This window comes from Hypomesus transpacificus, chromosome 24, assembly GCF_021917145.1.
Source record: "Hypomesus transpacificus isolate Combined female chromosome 24, fHypTra1, whole genome shotgun sequence".
Classification (NCBI taxonomy): Eukaryota; Metazoa; Chordata; class Actinopteri; order Osmeriformes; family Osmeridae; genus Hypomesus; species Hypomesus transpacificus.
In genome coordinates this window covers 2,634,894-2,650,294 of record NC_061083.1, presented here as the reverse complement: position 1 = coordinate 2,650,294, position 15,401 = coordinate 2,634,894, and the positions used below count along the sequence as shown (strand labels likewise).

General features: G+C 49.5%; 1 protein-coding gene across 3 annotated transcripts in view; it reads left to right on the top strand.

Annotated features, from left to right (window-relative positions):
• pip5k1bb (phosphatidylinositol-4-phosphate 5-kinase, type I, beta b) overlaps positions 1-15,401 on the top strand; it is a 33,609-nt gene that overhangs the window by 11,822 nt on the left and 6,386 nt on the right. For all 3 annotated transcript variants that reach the window (XM_047048175.1, XM_047048174.1, XM_047048176.1), the window contains exons 4-11: positions 439-569; positions 3,182-3,299; positions 6,196-6,348; positions 6,689-6,985; positions 13,686-13,888; positions 14,269-14,352; positions 14,990-15,038; positions 15,210-15,294. In XM_047048175.1, coding sequence (XP_046904131.1) covers positions 439-569; positions 3,182-3,299; positions 6,196-6,348; positions 6,689-6,985; positions 13,686-13,888; positions 14,269-14,352; positions 14,990-15,038; positions 15,210-15,294 — 1,120 coding nt within the window. The remainder of the gene's footprint in view (positions 1-438; positions 570-3,181; positions 3,300-6,195; positions 6,349-6,688; positions 6,986-13,685; positions 13,889-14,268; positions 14,353-14,989; positions 15,039-15,209; positions 15,295-15,401) is intronic.

Genomic DNA, 15,401 nt, shown 5'->3' with positions numbered 1-15,401 from the left:
TTGATTTGGCTCAAACGTCTGTCTAAAGAGCTTTATCCCCTGACCTTTCACAGTTGTCCGTGCCTGAGAGCCCTTTCACATTGAATTATCGGCTATATTTTTCTAACATGGCAGCCCCTCAAAGGAAGTATGTATAGGCTGTTGTTTTCCCAATGATGTAAAAAATGTGTTGTTTATTTGAGCGCCAAGCACGGGGATTAATTTACTGTTGTACGACATGTTATGTTGATTTGACCTTCTTTCTATCCAATAAATCTATTGAAATCTAGTTCGGGCCCAGACTTCTGTTGTTTGGTACTCTAATTATCTCTAATTCTCTCTCCAATGATATATTTTGTAGAAACACAGTTTGTGTAAACAGAGCCCAATTGGTACGCAGAATAAGAGTGGTGAAGTGGTTGACGTGGCTCTGTGTTCCCCCCCTCCCCCCTCCCCCAGACCACCTCCTCGGCTCTGAAGGGAGCCATCCAGCTGGGCATCGGCTACACGGTGGGAAACCTGACCTCCAAGCCCGACAGAGACGTCCTCATGCAGGACTTCTACGTGGTGGAGAGCGTCTTCCTCCCCAGGTGAGCTGACGACCGCCGCCGTTACCATAGTAACGGCCACGACCGGCGCTAAAGGACGCCGGGAGAGGGTAGCTTTAGTGACGACGTTGTGAGGGCCTGGTACCGTGATCATGCTCATGCTAATTGGAGGACTGTAGGATCGGCACAAGACTCACTGCTCTGTTCGTCAAGGGGGACTGTGAATCAGAGAGCTTCCTCATAAACACAGATTATTTGTAGGCTAAGATTCTAATACAGCCTACTCGAATATAAAAGCGGCTTCTCAACTTGGTCTGGCTGCTGGCTCTCAACAGGACTGACTGATATCTCCACATATTCCCATGAGACTTCAGTAGGAGTTCAGAGTCAAACTAGATCGTCTTCACACAGAGACTTGATTCACCGGAAGGTTCTGACGCCTGTCCAAAACAACCGTGGTGTGACGTCTGTGGCTGTGTCGGTGTGGATTAAAGGCCTTGGTGTGTGGTTCATGGCTTGAAGCCATTCCTTTGGGTTTGTTCTCCAGGAAATCAGATTTCCACAAACTCTTGATAGGGAAACATGCCGTTTTTCCGTGAAGAGCCAGTACTGTTTCTTGATGACATCATCGGCTCCTGGAAGGTTCTTGCATAACTCGACACACACCTACAGATGTGTGTGTTTATAAGGGTGTGTGTGCGTGTGCGTGTGCAGAGACATGCCTACCCCCTCTCAGAGACACATTTATTAGCTCTTTCACACCACATCATCCAGTATTAATAGACCTCTTACTCTTTCATTTAACTGCTATATGCCATAGTCACTATGTGTCACATAGCTTCAAATACCCTTTGACAAGTTGTCATGTTTTATAGGGTGTATGTGTGTGTTTGTTAGTGTGTGTCTACAGAGAATGTGATGGAGTCTGCCAAACCAGGAAATTGCTTTCAGTGGTTCCCCAGAACATGCAAATCGGTTCTTTAATATCGAAACTTGATGGAAATCAGTTAAACTACAGACTGCCGGGACACATGGATGAGTGTGCTCCACTGTTCATCACCGACCCAGACTCAGTGGAGGGTCAGATGTGTGCAGAAGCGACCAGTCTCTCCCAGCTTCTAGCCCATCAGAAGCCAGATCGTGTAGCTATTTTCCCTTGGATTCGATTGGCTTCCAGCATGCACACCTGACAGCTCTTCCCGATGTGCTTCCTACCGGCTCCGCTCCGCTGAGAGCGCGTTTTTGTCCCTTCACGGTCACCTTTTCACTGAGACGCGTCAGGTGACAGGAAGACCACAATGTAAGTAGGCTGCGAGGCCGTGCCCTCTGTTGGGCGCAGAACAAAGGAACGCTCTGTGGAGGAAAAACAAACAGAAAGAAGTGGAGGAGGAAGGTGATGCTGTGACGTGGCGCCAGCCCTCTATTGACCGGCTTGGAATGATCTACTCTCTCTCTCCTACCTCTCTCTCTCTTTTGTCCGCACTTCTTTCTGTCCATCATCTTTATGGATGTTGACAAGATAGATGAGTGAGGGTGACCGAGATCTCAGAGTCTCTTATTCTCCTCCTTCTCTTCCTCTTCCTCCAGCAGCTCTCAGATAAAGAGAGAGAGAGACAGACAGAGGGCAACTCTCAAATCACCCAGGAGTGCTGCACGTCTGTTGTGAATCTGACATCGCACACACACACAACCACACACACACAACCACACACATACAAACACACACGTCTGGGCAGAGGTGGAGGAGACACTCAAGGCGCTGCAATCTTCCAGGAGTGTGGCTTTGCCTCTGAGTGTCTCTTTTACTGAAGGGCTTGCTCTCTCTCTCTCTCTCCCTCTTTTTCCCTCTCTGTCTCTCTGTCTCTCTCTCCTTCTCTCCACTGCGTGGGTGACTGCAGGTAACAGACTGTACCTGCACAGTAAACAGCCAGCCCTCATTCAGGAGTAATCACAGGTGTTGTATTACACAGGGTTGTATCCTGTTGCTAAATAGAACACCAGGGCCCATGAACAACATTGTTACATTGGCCCTTACAGAACGAGGGCTCAAAATCACAGCTTCAGCAGGAGACATGCATAAGAAGCTCCCTGGAAAACCAGCTCTTTTATTACAGTCTTACAGTGAAAAGGTGGGGGGAAGGAGCTGTGCCCAAAAGATTGCAGTCTGAAAGAGTGAAAGTAATTACTCCCTGGTATGTGTGCCCGGCCCCGGTTCAAGGTTCATGTAAGCTGTGATGATCTCATACTGGCAAGACTTGTCTTCAGGGGGTGAACACTGAAACCTGTTATTGTGTGTGTCTTACTCTCGATTTTTCTCTCTCCTCTCTCCTACTATTGTTTGGAATAGTCTCTCATCTCTGTCCAAGGGGTTCTGTGCATAGGGTATTACACCACAACACTGCTCTTTACGGTTCCTGTAGAAGGCTGCTCTTAAGTCTACATACACACACACACACACTTGTCTGGTCCAGTTAGTCAGTTGCCTATTGTTGAGAGTATGCGATCATCAAGTCAAACTATATCGGCCCAAATTATATTCGATCTAATACCATTCGGCTGGGAAAACTAAGGCCATGTGAGGAGAGCCTTTTCCCTAACGTACCGTCCTGTGTCTCTGTTTCCGGTGGGGATGGTTTCACGGTTGCGCGCCGCAGCGAGGGGAGCAATCTGACGCCGGCGCACCACTACCCGGACTTCCGCTTCAAGACGTACGCCCCGCTGGCCTTCCGCTACTTCAGGGAGCTGTTTGGGATCAAACCTGACGACTATCTGGTAAGAGTCCGGATGATCTGTTCTGAGAAGATGTCCGATGACTGAGTGGACTCTAAAGACACTGAGGGGTTCGCATAGGGATGACATCATGGCTTTCGTTCTGTGGTTTCAGGCTACATGGAGTTGTGGGAGGAGGTGGAGAGAGGGAATAGTGAAGGAGAAGAGGAGGATTAGAGAGAGAGAGGGGGGGGTGAGGACAGGGAATAGTAAAGAAGAGGGGGAGGATTGAATTGAGGGAGGACGTGATCCTGGTATTAGAGATAATGATTGTACTAATTGAGCATGCCTTCATTAGGAGTGCTTTAATCGTCTCCCCTGCCTATGGAAATGGATTACGGTGATGATTTCCCAGAGGTGTGTGTGTTTGCTGTGTGTGTGCGCATGTGTGTGTGAACCTGAGTCAAGGCCGTGACGACCATCTCACTCATGAGCCATGTTCAATGAGCCCCTGATTGGGCTAAGCTGTTATACCCCTGGCAATTATTACACTGAACAGAGAGGAATACACTACAGCAGTGGTCTTCAACCCTGGTCCTCAGGGCCCAATGTCCTGTATGTTCTAGAAGCTTCCCTGCTCCAACACACCTGAGTCAAACGGGTGGATTGTTATGAAGCTCTGAACACCACTACACTGTAGCACACTGTCAATAATATACTTGGAGAATGCATCTGTTGAAAACAGGAGGTTGTAAACATGTTTTGGTGCACATTTGAAAACCTGGTGCAGTGCAATTTCCCCATTTGTTTGAAATGAACCAGGCTTTCATCTGAACACCAACAGGGATTTGGATGCTGCTACTCGCTAGTTTTCTGATAAGCAAAAGGCCACCAGAGGAACCATTGAAAGAGCACAGTGAAGACACAGAGGCAGAAAAGAGAAAAACACTATGCTTTTGATGCTACGATTTATGTTCTCGCGTTGATTATGCAGCCTGTTTGTTGACGACACAGTAACTCCAATCAAGACGCAACACACACTCACGCTAACACACGCTACCCAGCAGGGTCCCTGAATGCCAAGGCAGATAAATAGCAAATGTGTTAGTGCTCAGAGCTCAGCGTGACTGCAGGCTGCCAAGCCGCAAGGGAACTCCTAGACCTCTCTTCATCTTCTCTCCTTCCCTATCATCTCCTGTCCTCTCTCCTATTCTCTCCTCTCCTCTGCCTTCTCCTCCATCCTCATCTATCGTCAGGTCTTCCCTGACGACACAACACTAGTGATGTGTCGTTCGTGAACGATTCGTTCATTTTGAACGAATCCTTATAAGGACTCGGGAGTAACGAGTCCTCTCAACGAGTGATTCGTTCATTTCCCGACTCGGTCTTTCTACGAGTCTTTGGATCATTTTTCACGTGACCTGCATAGGCTCTGTAGCTAGAGGAAACGAACGATTCGTTCCTTTCCCGACTCGGTCTTTCTACGAGTCTTTGGATCATTTTTCACGTGACCTGTATAGGCTGTAGCAAGAGGAAACGAACGATTCGTTCCTTTCCCGACTCGGTCTTTCTACGAGTCTTTGGATCATTTTTCACGTGACCTGCATAGGCTCTGTAGCTAGAGGAAACGAATGATTAGTTCCTTCCCCGACTCGGTCTTTCTACGAGTCTTTGGATCCTTTTTTCACGTGACCCGCATTGTATTTTTTAGTAGGGGAAACAGTTTCCTTATTCCCTTTTGCGTGGCCGCTGTTTTAGTAAGACGTGAATGAATGATATTCGCTCAAGTCATCATACTGACTGGTTTTGTTATTTTCACTTTACATTTACACTTACAGTTTAGTGCAGTGTAATTGTTTGACGTGATAATTAAATGCTAGTGTGATAATACATGACCAAATCATACAAACTCATGATACATTATTTTAATGCAGGAATTTATTTTGAAATAGTATTTGCTGGTGCACATGTCATGCACTAACCTACAGTGGACGTATGGGGGCTATACGTCCTTTGCAGTGGACGTATAGCCCCCTAGCCCCCAACCCCCCCCCCCCCCCCCCCCCTGAAATGAACAAATGACTCGAAAAAAGATTTGTTCATTTTACTGAACGAGATTCAAAGAACCGAATCAGTAAAAAGAACCGAACTTCCCATCACTACACAACACACATCTGCTCACATCTTTCCTCTCTTCTCCTAAATAGTTCTCCCTTTTTCTCTCCTCTCCTGACTTCCATTCGTTCTCACACTGGGCCTTGTGTATTCATGTGTAAGGGCATAGCACACTGCCTGCGCATGCAGCTCATTAAAGGCTGTGCATTGGCAGTGTTCTTTTGCGTGTTTGCACACACGGGCTGTGTTTCTAAAGGGCTTTATATTCTGAACTCATAAACACGTGTGCGAGGAACACAGAACTAGTTCACCCCCTGAGGCTCCCGACTGATCTCACACCACTGGAAGTAATAAAGGTGGATGTGGGGCTTGTAAAAGCCACTTTGTACACACACACACACACACCTCTTCTGAACTATTGACCAGTCCGGATTCACGCCACACCCTATCAATTCAACAGACCTCTCACTCATGCCCTCACTGACGTCACATGAGCATGTGTGAGGTGTTTGTTCAGGAGGGTGAGGTGAAGTGTGTGTGTGCGCGCGTGCGGGCGTCCTCGTGTGTGAATGATCTACAACTTACCTGTAAAAGCCGAGCTTGCATAAATGGAACCTTGCGTTTGTTTACCAGATTTCCTGGCATGGAAAAACAACTCGGTTTTCTTTGAATGCCATGATACAAAACAGATGTTGTGTTCTTTGTTTCTCTGTGACGTACACCAGGCCATGTCTAATGTAGGGGTCATATGTTACCCAATGCTGTTTTGGCGAGCCGTGCGGGAGCCGTGATCGAAGGGCTGAATACTTCAACCGTTTCCTGTTTGGTTGTTTTTCCTCCCCAGTACTCCATTTGCAACGAACCACTGATCGAGCTGTCCAATCCCGGCGCCAGTGGCTCTCTTTTCTACCTGACCAGCGACGACGAGTTCATCGTCAAAACCGTGCAGCACAAAGAGGCCGAGTTTCTCCAGAAGCTTCTCCCGGGGTACTACATGGTCAGTCCTCCCTCCCTCCTGCCTGCCTGTCTACCTGTCTGTATGTCTGTCTACCTGTCTGTCTAACACTTATCTTCCTACATGGTCAGTCTTCCCTTCTCCCCACCCAGGCCTGATGCCTGGACGTTACTCCCTAGTCGTACAAGCTATAAACTATCTATAACTAAATCTAAACTAACTATATTTAAAGTTGCATCACTACAGGGAACATCAAACAACAATGGCATGCATGCCTGTCTGTCTACCTGTCTGTCTAATACTTTTCTTCCTACCTGTCTACCTGTCTGTCTACCTATTTGTCTACTTGCACATACACACGTGTCTACTTGTCTGTCCACAGAACCTGAACCAGAACCCTCGCACGCTGCTGCCCAAGTTCTACGGCCTGTACTGTGTCCAGTCCGGAGGCATCAACATCCGCTTGGTGGTCATGAACAATGTGCTGCCGCGCTCCGTCAAGATGCACTACAAGTACGACCTGAAGGGCTCCACCTACAAGCGGCGAGCCAATAGGAAGGAGCGGGAGAAGGCTTGCCCCACCTACAAGGACCTGGACTTCCAGGATATGCTCGAGGGGCTGTACTTCGACACCGACACCTACAACGCTCTGATGAAGACCCTGCAGAGAGACTGCCGGGTAAGGGGCTGTGTGTGTGGGGAAGGAGACAATATTTGCGTGTGTGTGTGTGTGTGTGTGTGTGAGAGACAGAGATACCATGTCTGTCTGTGTGTGTGTGTGTGTGTGTGTGTGTGTGTGAGAGAGAGACAGCATGTCTGTCTGTGTGTGAGAGAGAGACAGCATGTCTGTCTGTGTGTGTGTGATATCTGTCCGATGTGTGCATGGCGTGTTTGAGGGATTGTGGGATCCGCCCGTCCCTGGGAGCGTCCCCCCACCAGCTCAGCGAAGCGTCTGGTGGAACAACACAGACAAGCTGTCAAACAGAACCAACAAGGGGGAACCTCCGATCCCCCCCCCCCCCATCCGCTGAGATGGCAGCCAGGGAACAGCCTCCCTCAGACCCATCACATCAGATGGCTTCAGCGAGGTGCACGGCTCTCTCCTCCAGACCGGCCCGTTCCCACGCTCACACACGGGCCTAATATGGTCCGGCCCGGCCCAGCGCTTGGGCCCGGACCGCATGGTCACGGGGTCAGATGCCACATCAGCAGTGCTGGGGCTGGGGTACGGATTGTATTTGGCACGGAAGTGCAGGAAAAATGTCAAGACTGTGGGACCGATTCTGGGCATGGGAAGTCAGCAGTCAAACACACATGTCAACACACACACGCGCGCGCGCTCCCTCTCTCTTATACACACACACGCCCTTCTTTACTCGGATACTTTGTATACAAGTACAGGACAGTATGTTTGTGTGTTTGTTGGGCTGGGTTGAATGTTTTCAGTTTAGGGACTTTCCGTCTATGAGGACAGACTGTTTCCACTGTGTTTGCAGTGGGAGCTCAGGGCTCCGTGTTCCTGTGTTCTGACAGCTCTCCAAACACCCAATGTGATTATGTCATGGTCCTGGTAGCGTGAGAGAGAACCAGCGGCAGAGTCTAAAGATAGACAATCTGATGCAGCTCGCCGGCATTCCCGTCTGTTTGAGAGCGGAGAGTCATGAGATCTGTCTTGGCTAATCTCGCGGAGGAGGAGATTGCTATTGTTTGACGGGCCATCGCAGCGCTAGCTGGAGACTGGGTTGGGTTTTGGCCTATCTTCAAAGATACACCTTTCATAACAGGCTGTGGAGTTAGTGAACCCAGACGAGGGGAGCGGTACTGCTGTGGTTTATCTTCCTGGCCTACAGCCTTGTCCTTTGTAACTGTGAGCCGCGCATTCTTCTAGATTGTTCCATGTGTTGTTGTTCACCTGGAGGCTTGGTTATAGGTTTGTTTTCTAGCGAGGAACACCTCCCACCAGTTTGACTAGTATCACTTGTATCACAATTGAGAGGTTCTCTGTGGGGCACTGATAACAGCACAGACAGGAAGTCTGGAAGGCCGTTATGGGATGTCTTCATTTACAAATGAAAGGCCTCTAATCTGAAGCCGGTTTTGTATTTGTGGTTTTCACAGATTGGTTTAACCTTTTCTGGTATCTGGAGCCTGTTTGATGAGCCTTCTCCCACACCTTCAGACACGCACTCACACACACACACACACACACACACACACACACACACACACACACACACACACAGCCCCCAGGAGAGGGTGTTCCACTGTGTGTGCCACTCAATCTCTACACAGTATGTAGGCTATGAGAGGCTATGGTTTATGGGGCAGAGATGAGCCAGATAAAAAAAAATCAAAAAACACAATGACCTCCTAATATTATTTACTTTATATTACTAACACGCTTAGAGGAAGGATTTGTAGGTCTAAGAAAAACCCCACCGGTTGTTTTAACAGCAAACAATAACGGCTGGCCTGAGGAGAATCGTTAGGGTAATGCGAGGGGTGGGGCAGAGTGATATGAAGCTCCGTTAGGTTAACAGTCAGTCTTGTGTGTTTTCTGATGACTGCTTCCTTTTTTTGGTGGATGGGGGGGGGGGGGGGGGGGGGGGGTGGGGGGGGGGGGGGGGGGGGCTGGACTGGCTGGAGTCATGCTTCAATGGCATTTGGGAACCAACCAGCTAGACAAGTCTTTTTTCCTCTCTTCTCCTGTCCTCTCCTCTCACATGCTCTTGAATGAAGACTTGTTGAGACTTGGCTTAACCGTGTCCAAAGGCTGATAAGAGGTTGAAGTGTCCTTCAAAGGCACAAAAAGACTCCAAAAGACTGCTTCAGATCTTTGGGGCCCTGTTTTATGTACTACTTCTCTCTCTCTCTTAATCGTATTCATACTCTCTCTCTCACACTCTCTCGTACTCTCTCATTCTCTCTCTCTCTTACATTCTCTCTGTCCCTCGCTCACTTTTTCTGTCACACACTCTCTATCTCTCTCTCTCTCTCTCTCTCTCTCTCTCTCTCTCTCTCTCTCTCTCTCTCTCTCTCTCTCTCTCTCTCTCTCTCTTACACTCTCTCTCTTTCTGTCACTCACTCTCTCGGCCTCTTTCTCTTTCTCCTCATTACTTCAGAGTGACCCTCTTCCCTGGCCGGGCAGTGCAGCAGCTGAAAGGATCAGTGTGGAAAGCGGGTCACGAGTGTGCCTGGCTGTGAGGGAGATGGTCCCAGGTCTCAGTGTGACACCATTCAGGAGAGGGTCTGGGAGGGTGGTGTGTGTGTGTGTGTGTGTGTGCGGGCGCTGTGTGTGTGTGTGTGTGGGCGCTGTGGGTGTCCCTGAGTCTGTGGGAACCTGTTTATCACGTCAGCTGTCAGCCGTCAGCCGGTCCTAAAGCAACACGGCAGGTTTAACCCCTATCATGCTGATAATGCGTTTGTTTTTAGAACGCCTTCCCGAAGGCTGTGTTTTCTGGTCCTCCCCCTTCTACTCCTTGGACAAATATTTATTCTCAGAAAACCGTAAATGATAGTGCATTTGAATGTTTAATCTGGGAAACAGGCACACACACTTTTCAGGAAGCCCTATGCATGCACAACGGAGATGGTGTGTGTGTGCGTGTGTGTGGAGTGGGGTCTGTGTGTGTGTGTGTGTGTGTGTGTGTGTGTGTGTGTGGGGGGGGTCTGTGTCTGTGTGTGTGTGGGGGGGGTCTGTGTGTGTGGAATGGGGTCTGTGTGTGTGTGTGTGTGTGGGGGTGTGGACTCGCAAGCGACTCTCGACCCCGCCGTTTGTTATTGTCACGGTTTCCTGGCCGCCTGAGCGGGAAGCAAAGTGCCCTCTAAGCAGAAACCTCTCTGTCCGTTTCCATGAGTAAGCAACTGAGCCCAGGGCCCACAGAACACTGCAGCAGACAACAAGAGATGGGGGGGGGGGTGGGGGGGCAGGAGGGGGGCATGGGGGGGGGAGGGAGGGAGGCCGCTGACCGCCAGGGACGGTGGTCCGTGCTGCTGCATGTGGGTCACCAGGAGAAATGTAGGGTACCCCGCTTTCCCTCTCTTTTCGTGTTGGTTTCCACCTCCCTCCGTCTCACTGCAGCTCCCGCCATGGCCTCCATATGGTCAGCTAACTCAGGACATGAATAATCCATGCAGAGTGCCACAGTATGACTAGCGAGAGAGAGAGAGAAACAAAGAGTAACACAGAAGAGTGAAAAGGAGAGATACAAAACCAACAGAGAGAGAGGAAAGGAGAGAAGAACAGAGACAGTGGAAGAGAGAGGAAGAGAGAGAAAAAAGGAACTGAGTGAAAGAGAGAGGGAGAGAGCGAGAGACAAAACAAGAGAGTGAAAGAGAGAGGAAGAGAGCGAAAGACGAACAGAGTGAGTGAAAGAGAGAGGGAGAGAGCGAGAGACGAACAGAGAGAGTGAAAGAGGGGGAGAGACGAGGAGAGTGTTTGGAGTCGGTGACAGATTCCCTTGCTGCATGTGTCTGACTGGTAGAGAGAGAGAGAGAGCCGTGTTGTGTCATGGTAATGTCACCGTCACTAAGTGGCCAGACACACTGAGAGGATGAGACAATGGCAACCTACTGTAAGCTATTATGACAGCTCTCCAAACAGTACTGTATGTTTGGTTGGGTGTTACCATGGGAGCTACTACAAGCAGAAACAAGCTGACAGGCCAGTCTCCAGCAGAGTACGGTGTCTTGGACTCATTTTCCTGTTTGGTGTGAGAGAAGTTCAAGCACACGCACACATGCACACATAATCAGATTCACACCGACACACAAGGGGGAATAGTGTGCTGCGTAAGACCAGAGGAGGGTCATGTTGTCATGTTGAGACAACCTTTTATGGGTCTCCTCTGTTCTTCTCCTCCCCTATTCTCTCTACTCCCCTATTCTCCTCTACTCTCTACTTCCCTCTTTTCTCCTCTCTTCTCTCCTTTCTTCTTCTCCTCTTCTCTCTTCTGTTCTTCGGTCATGGGATTCTATCACTCCTCTGGAAGAACTTTGGCCTGTTTCTCTCTCTTTCTCTTTCTCTTTCTCTTTCTCTTTCTCTTTCTATCTCTCTCTCTCTCTCTTTCCCTCCCTCCCTCCCTCCCTCCCTCCCTCCCTCCCTCCCTCCCTCCCTCCCTCCCTCCCTCTCTCTCTCTATCTCTCTCTTTCACTTTGCAGAAGTACGACCAGCCAGAACCACAGTGGTCTCTTAACTATCTAACCACCCCTCTTTAGTGCTGTCAGCAAATGTTGTTAGAGCCATATACTAAAGTCAGACAGTCTCATAAATCTGTGTAACCAGGAAACACAGATAACGCTATAAGTCATGGACAAACACGGCGAACGCCTGCGATGACCTACGGGCAGGAAGTTCTGTGTTGTCCCACCTGAAGGCTGATATGAGAGCTGCTGGTGGGGTCCGGCCGTGTGTGGCACAACCCTGGTCCCCCGGTCCACCGCGGGGCGAAGAGGAGCTCTGTTCAGCCTGTTCATAGAAGCCCAGTGTGTAAGCGGCCTCTGCTGTACTGGTGGGCTTTTTGGAGACACAGCACTGCAGCTTGAGACCGACTGTGGAGAGAGACACCCGGAAGGAGGGTGTCGACACCAAAGACTGAGAAACAGCTCAAAAACTCAACTGTCAACAGCGTTACCTAACACAGGAGGTGTTGTAAGGCTGTGGAGTGTTCGGTTATTTCTCAATAGTCACTTGTGCTTTTAATAAAGGACAGTTTTGGAGAGGGAAAAAAAATGCATCTGTACATCCTACACAGAGATATGAACACTTTTAAAGGGTTGTTGTGGAGGAGCCTTTTAACAAGCCTTTTAGATCACAAACACTGGTGGTCATGTTGTTTGTGTTTGTATTGGAAGGCCTGATTAGATTCAGTAGTCAAGCCAGCTGGGAGACTAATGATCTACTATGGGCAGGGGTGTGTCTGTCTGTGTGTGGTTATATTCAAAATGGCCACTTTTTGAACATGTTGGGGGAGTCAAATAGCTGGCATGCAAATCTCCCAAGACAGGGTGACGGCAAAACTCAAACAAGAGCACCATGTCTGTCTGTGTGTGTGTATACTTCCTCATTATTTTCGCCGTATAAATAGGTGTTCCATTAACAAGAACATCTTTTTGAACGAATGAGATATATTTCTAAGGAACCGGATACAAAGGTTATTGTACGTCATTAGAGGTTATTGTACTTAATCTTTTCTGCACTAATATAGATTGTGGCTGAAGAGCTACTATAATCAGGGCTAGGTTATTAGTGATAGGGCTATCCTTCCATTGGTGACCATGTCGGTTCTGTACATGTAGGTTTTTCCCAGTTACTCTGAGTGTATATTTGTGTAGATCGAAACACATCAACCCTCTGCATTTTCCAGCTCACATTTCTGCGCTCAGTGATTTGAAAGACAGCTGTGCACCTGCTTTGATGTCTGTTTCATTAGCCTACCACTGGGACCAAGGATGATGAGATGATGTCAGGAATATTGTTTACGGGGCCTGGCGTAGAGCTGACTCATGAGGTTTCCATGACAATGATGATGAATGTTGTGGCTATTTTAGATAGCTAACAGAATGTTCCACTCCATGACACTGTCCATAACCTCTTAACTTCCCTGTTCCTCCTCTCTTCACCAACCTCATCTCTTTTGCGACACAGACAGGCAGGCAGGCAGGCAGACAGGAAGACAAGCAGGATGAGAGGTTGCTGAGATGAGCTGATTCCTCCTGTGGTCACATGGTTGGGAAATAAGGCAAGCTGTAAATAAACGATTAAACAAAAAAAGACGTGGTATACGAGCCTTGAAAAAGGGTTCATTTTGTTGTTTATTTTGTTGTCGGAAGCTTCGAAATAGGAGCAGGCCAACCATACAAGGCACAGTTTCATAAGCACTCGTTTGAGATGCAAAAGTCAGTCAGGGTTGAGAAAACAAGGAACAACAGCCCCCCCTCCGCAATCCCCGTCTCTCTCTCTCAGTCTTTCCAAGAGGCTTCTTTCATGTCTCTTGACTGTTCTGTCCTGAGCAGGCAGGTAGAAAGAGAGAGAGAGTGGACTTGGGCCCTGGAAGGCACTGGAAAACAGGGCCTCCTCGGACAGGTCAATGTGTTACACGGAACACCTCTGGTTATCCAGGTCCAAGTCTTCCTACTCAGATTTCCTGAACTCTCTGTGGTCACCGAGGGACAGGATATCTAGGCTAACGAAATCATTCAGATGACAGACACACAGTGCTACTTCAACTTGCACGCAGACATTCTCGGTGTTCTCCGTGGAGGTGTTTGTGTACTGTGTTCTGGCTGCCTTTAGCAAACAGTGATAGGATCAAGCCTATCGTGGCGTCTTGCTGTGGGTATCGTGGGATCTGACTCGGTGTGGAATCCCGTCCGCGCAGGTCCTGGAGAGCTTCAAGATCATGGACTACAGCCTGCTGCTCGGGGTGCACGTCCTGGACCAGACCCCCAAGGAGGGGGCGGAGCCGGGGCAGGCGACGGGCGACGGGAAGAGGCCCGTGGGACAGAGGGTCCTCTACTCCACCGCCATGGAGTCCATCCAGGGGGACGGCAAGGCGGCCGAGGTCCTCACCACAGACGACACGTAAGCGGGAACACGCGCGTCCACGCGAACGCACGCACATAAGACGGGCGTGCGCACACGCGCCCCTGCGCACACTTACACACACTCACACACTCGGATGTGCACAAACACAGGGCACGTGAACACACACGCACACACACGCACACACACGCACACACATTAACAGACCCCCCCCGACACTACGTCACCCCTTCGCCTCACATCCTTCAGAGTGATCGTCTCCTTGGTGGGAGGGTCCTGTTTCCTCCCTGGAAGCCTTCGAAGCGCGGGGGTGGGGGGGGCGGGGGTGAATAGTTGACAGACGCCCTGCGTACTGTTCCTGCCTGACTGCATTCTGAGAGACTGACTGTGAGCCTGCTCTGTCCTCTGGTGTCTCTCAGGATGGGCGGAATTCCCGCCAAATCTCACAAGGACGAGAAGCTGCTCATCTTCCTGGGCATCATCGACATCCTGCAGTCCTACAGGTACGACGCCGCAGGGGTCCCGCCACATCACACCACGACATTGCATAGTTGACATGGTAACGGTAGCTCCAATACAAGAGGAACACCAAGAGAAGGCTGTTTCAGTTAAGAACCCTTTTTTATTTATTTTTACCCCGCCCAGTAAAACAGGACACCATCTATCTGTTTATTCTTTCTTGAGTCATTGATTGTGTGCTGCTGGGCGGAGGAAAGAGAGAAAGAGAAAGAGAGAGACCATGGAGAGGGGAGCTGAACTGAAACTTGTTGCCTGGTTGGCATATCAGCCTCCACTTTGGCTGTCACCATGATTAAGGCCTCGCCAATAGTTGATGGCAGATTCACACACAAATAGCTCCAATTTGTGATTATCTGATCATCTTAATCCATTCAGCCGCCGCCAGCCTGTTCATCCATCAGTAACATTCCCAGATGGGTTAGGAGGGAGAGAATGGGATTTACCCCCCCTCACAGCACTGTTTGATGTCCTGGTGTGTTGAGAGCCAACCAGAAAGGGTATCTCTGCTTGAAAAGGCTTTAGGGTGTGTGTGTGTGTGTGTGTGTGTGGGAGTTGAGCTAGAAGTTGCATAACCAACCTGACATCTCTGTGACAAAGCCTTTTGTATTGTTCCCCCATCAGATTTATTAAGAAGCTGGAGCACTCGTGGAAAGCCCTTGTCTACGACGGCGTAAGTCGATATGAGCCACACATCTGATACTCCGAGCGGCCCTTCCTTATGAATACGGGCCATTCACTGGTCGCATTCTTTTTGATATCAATCCCCCCCCTCTCTCTGCCTTATAAAGACTGCCATTGTCCCCCCTCTCTCTCCGCCCCTTCTCTCCCATCTCCTCCTCAGGACTCTGTCTCAGTGCACCGGCCCGGTTTCTACGCCAACAGATTCCTCAAGTTCATGAGCACCCGGGTGTTCCGGAAGACCCAGAGTAAGTGTTCCCATCGATGCCACTCACCCGACCCTGCGCGACATGGTTAGTGACATGTCACCACGGCTGTTTGGGTGACTCGTTCCACTGGAAGAGGAAGGAAGCCT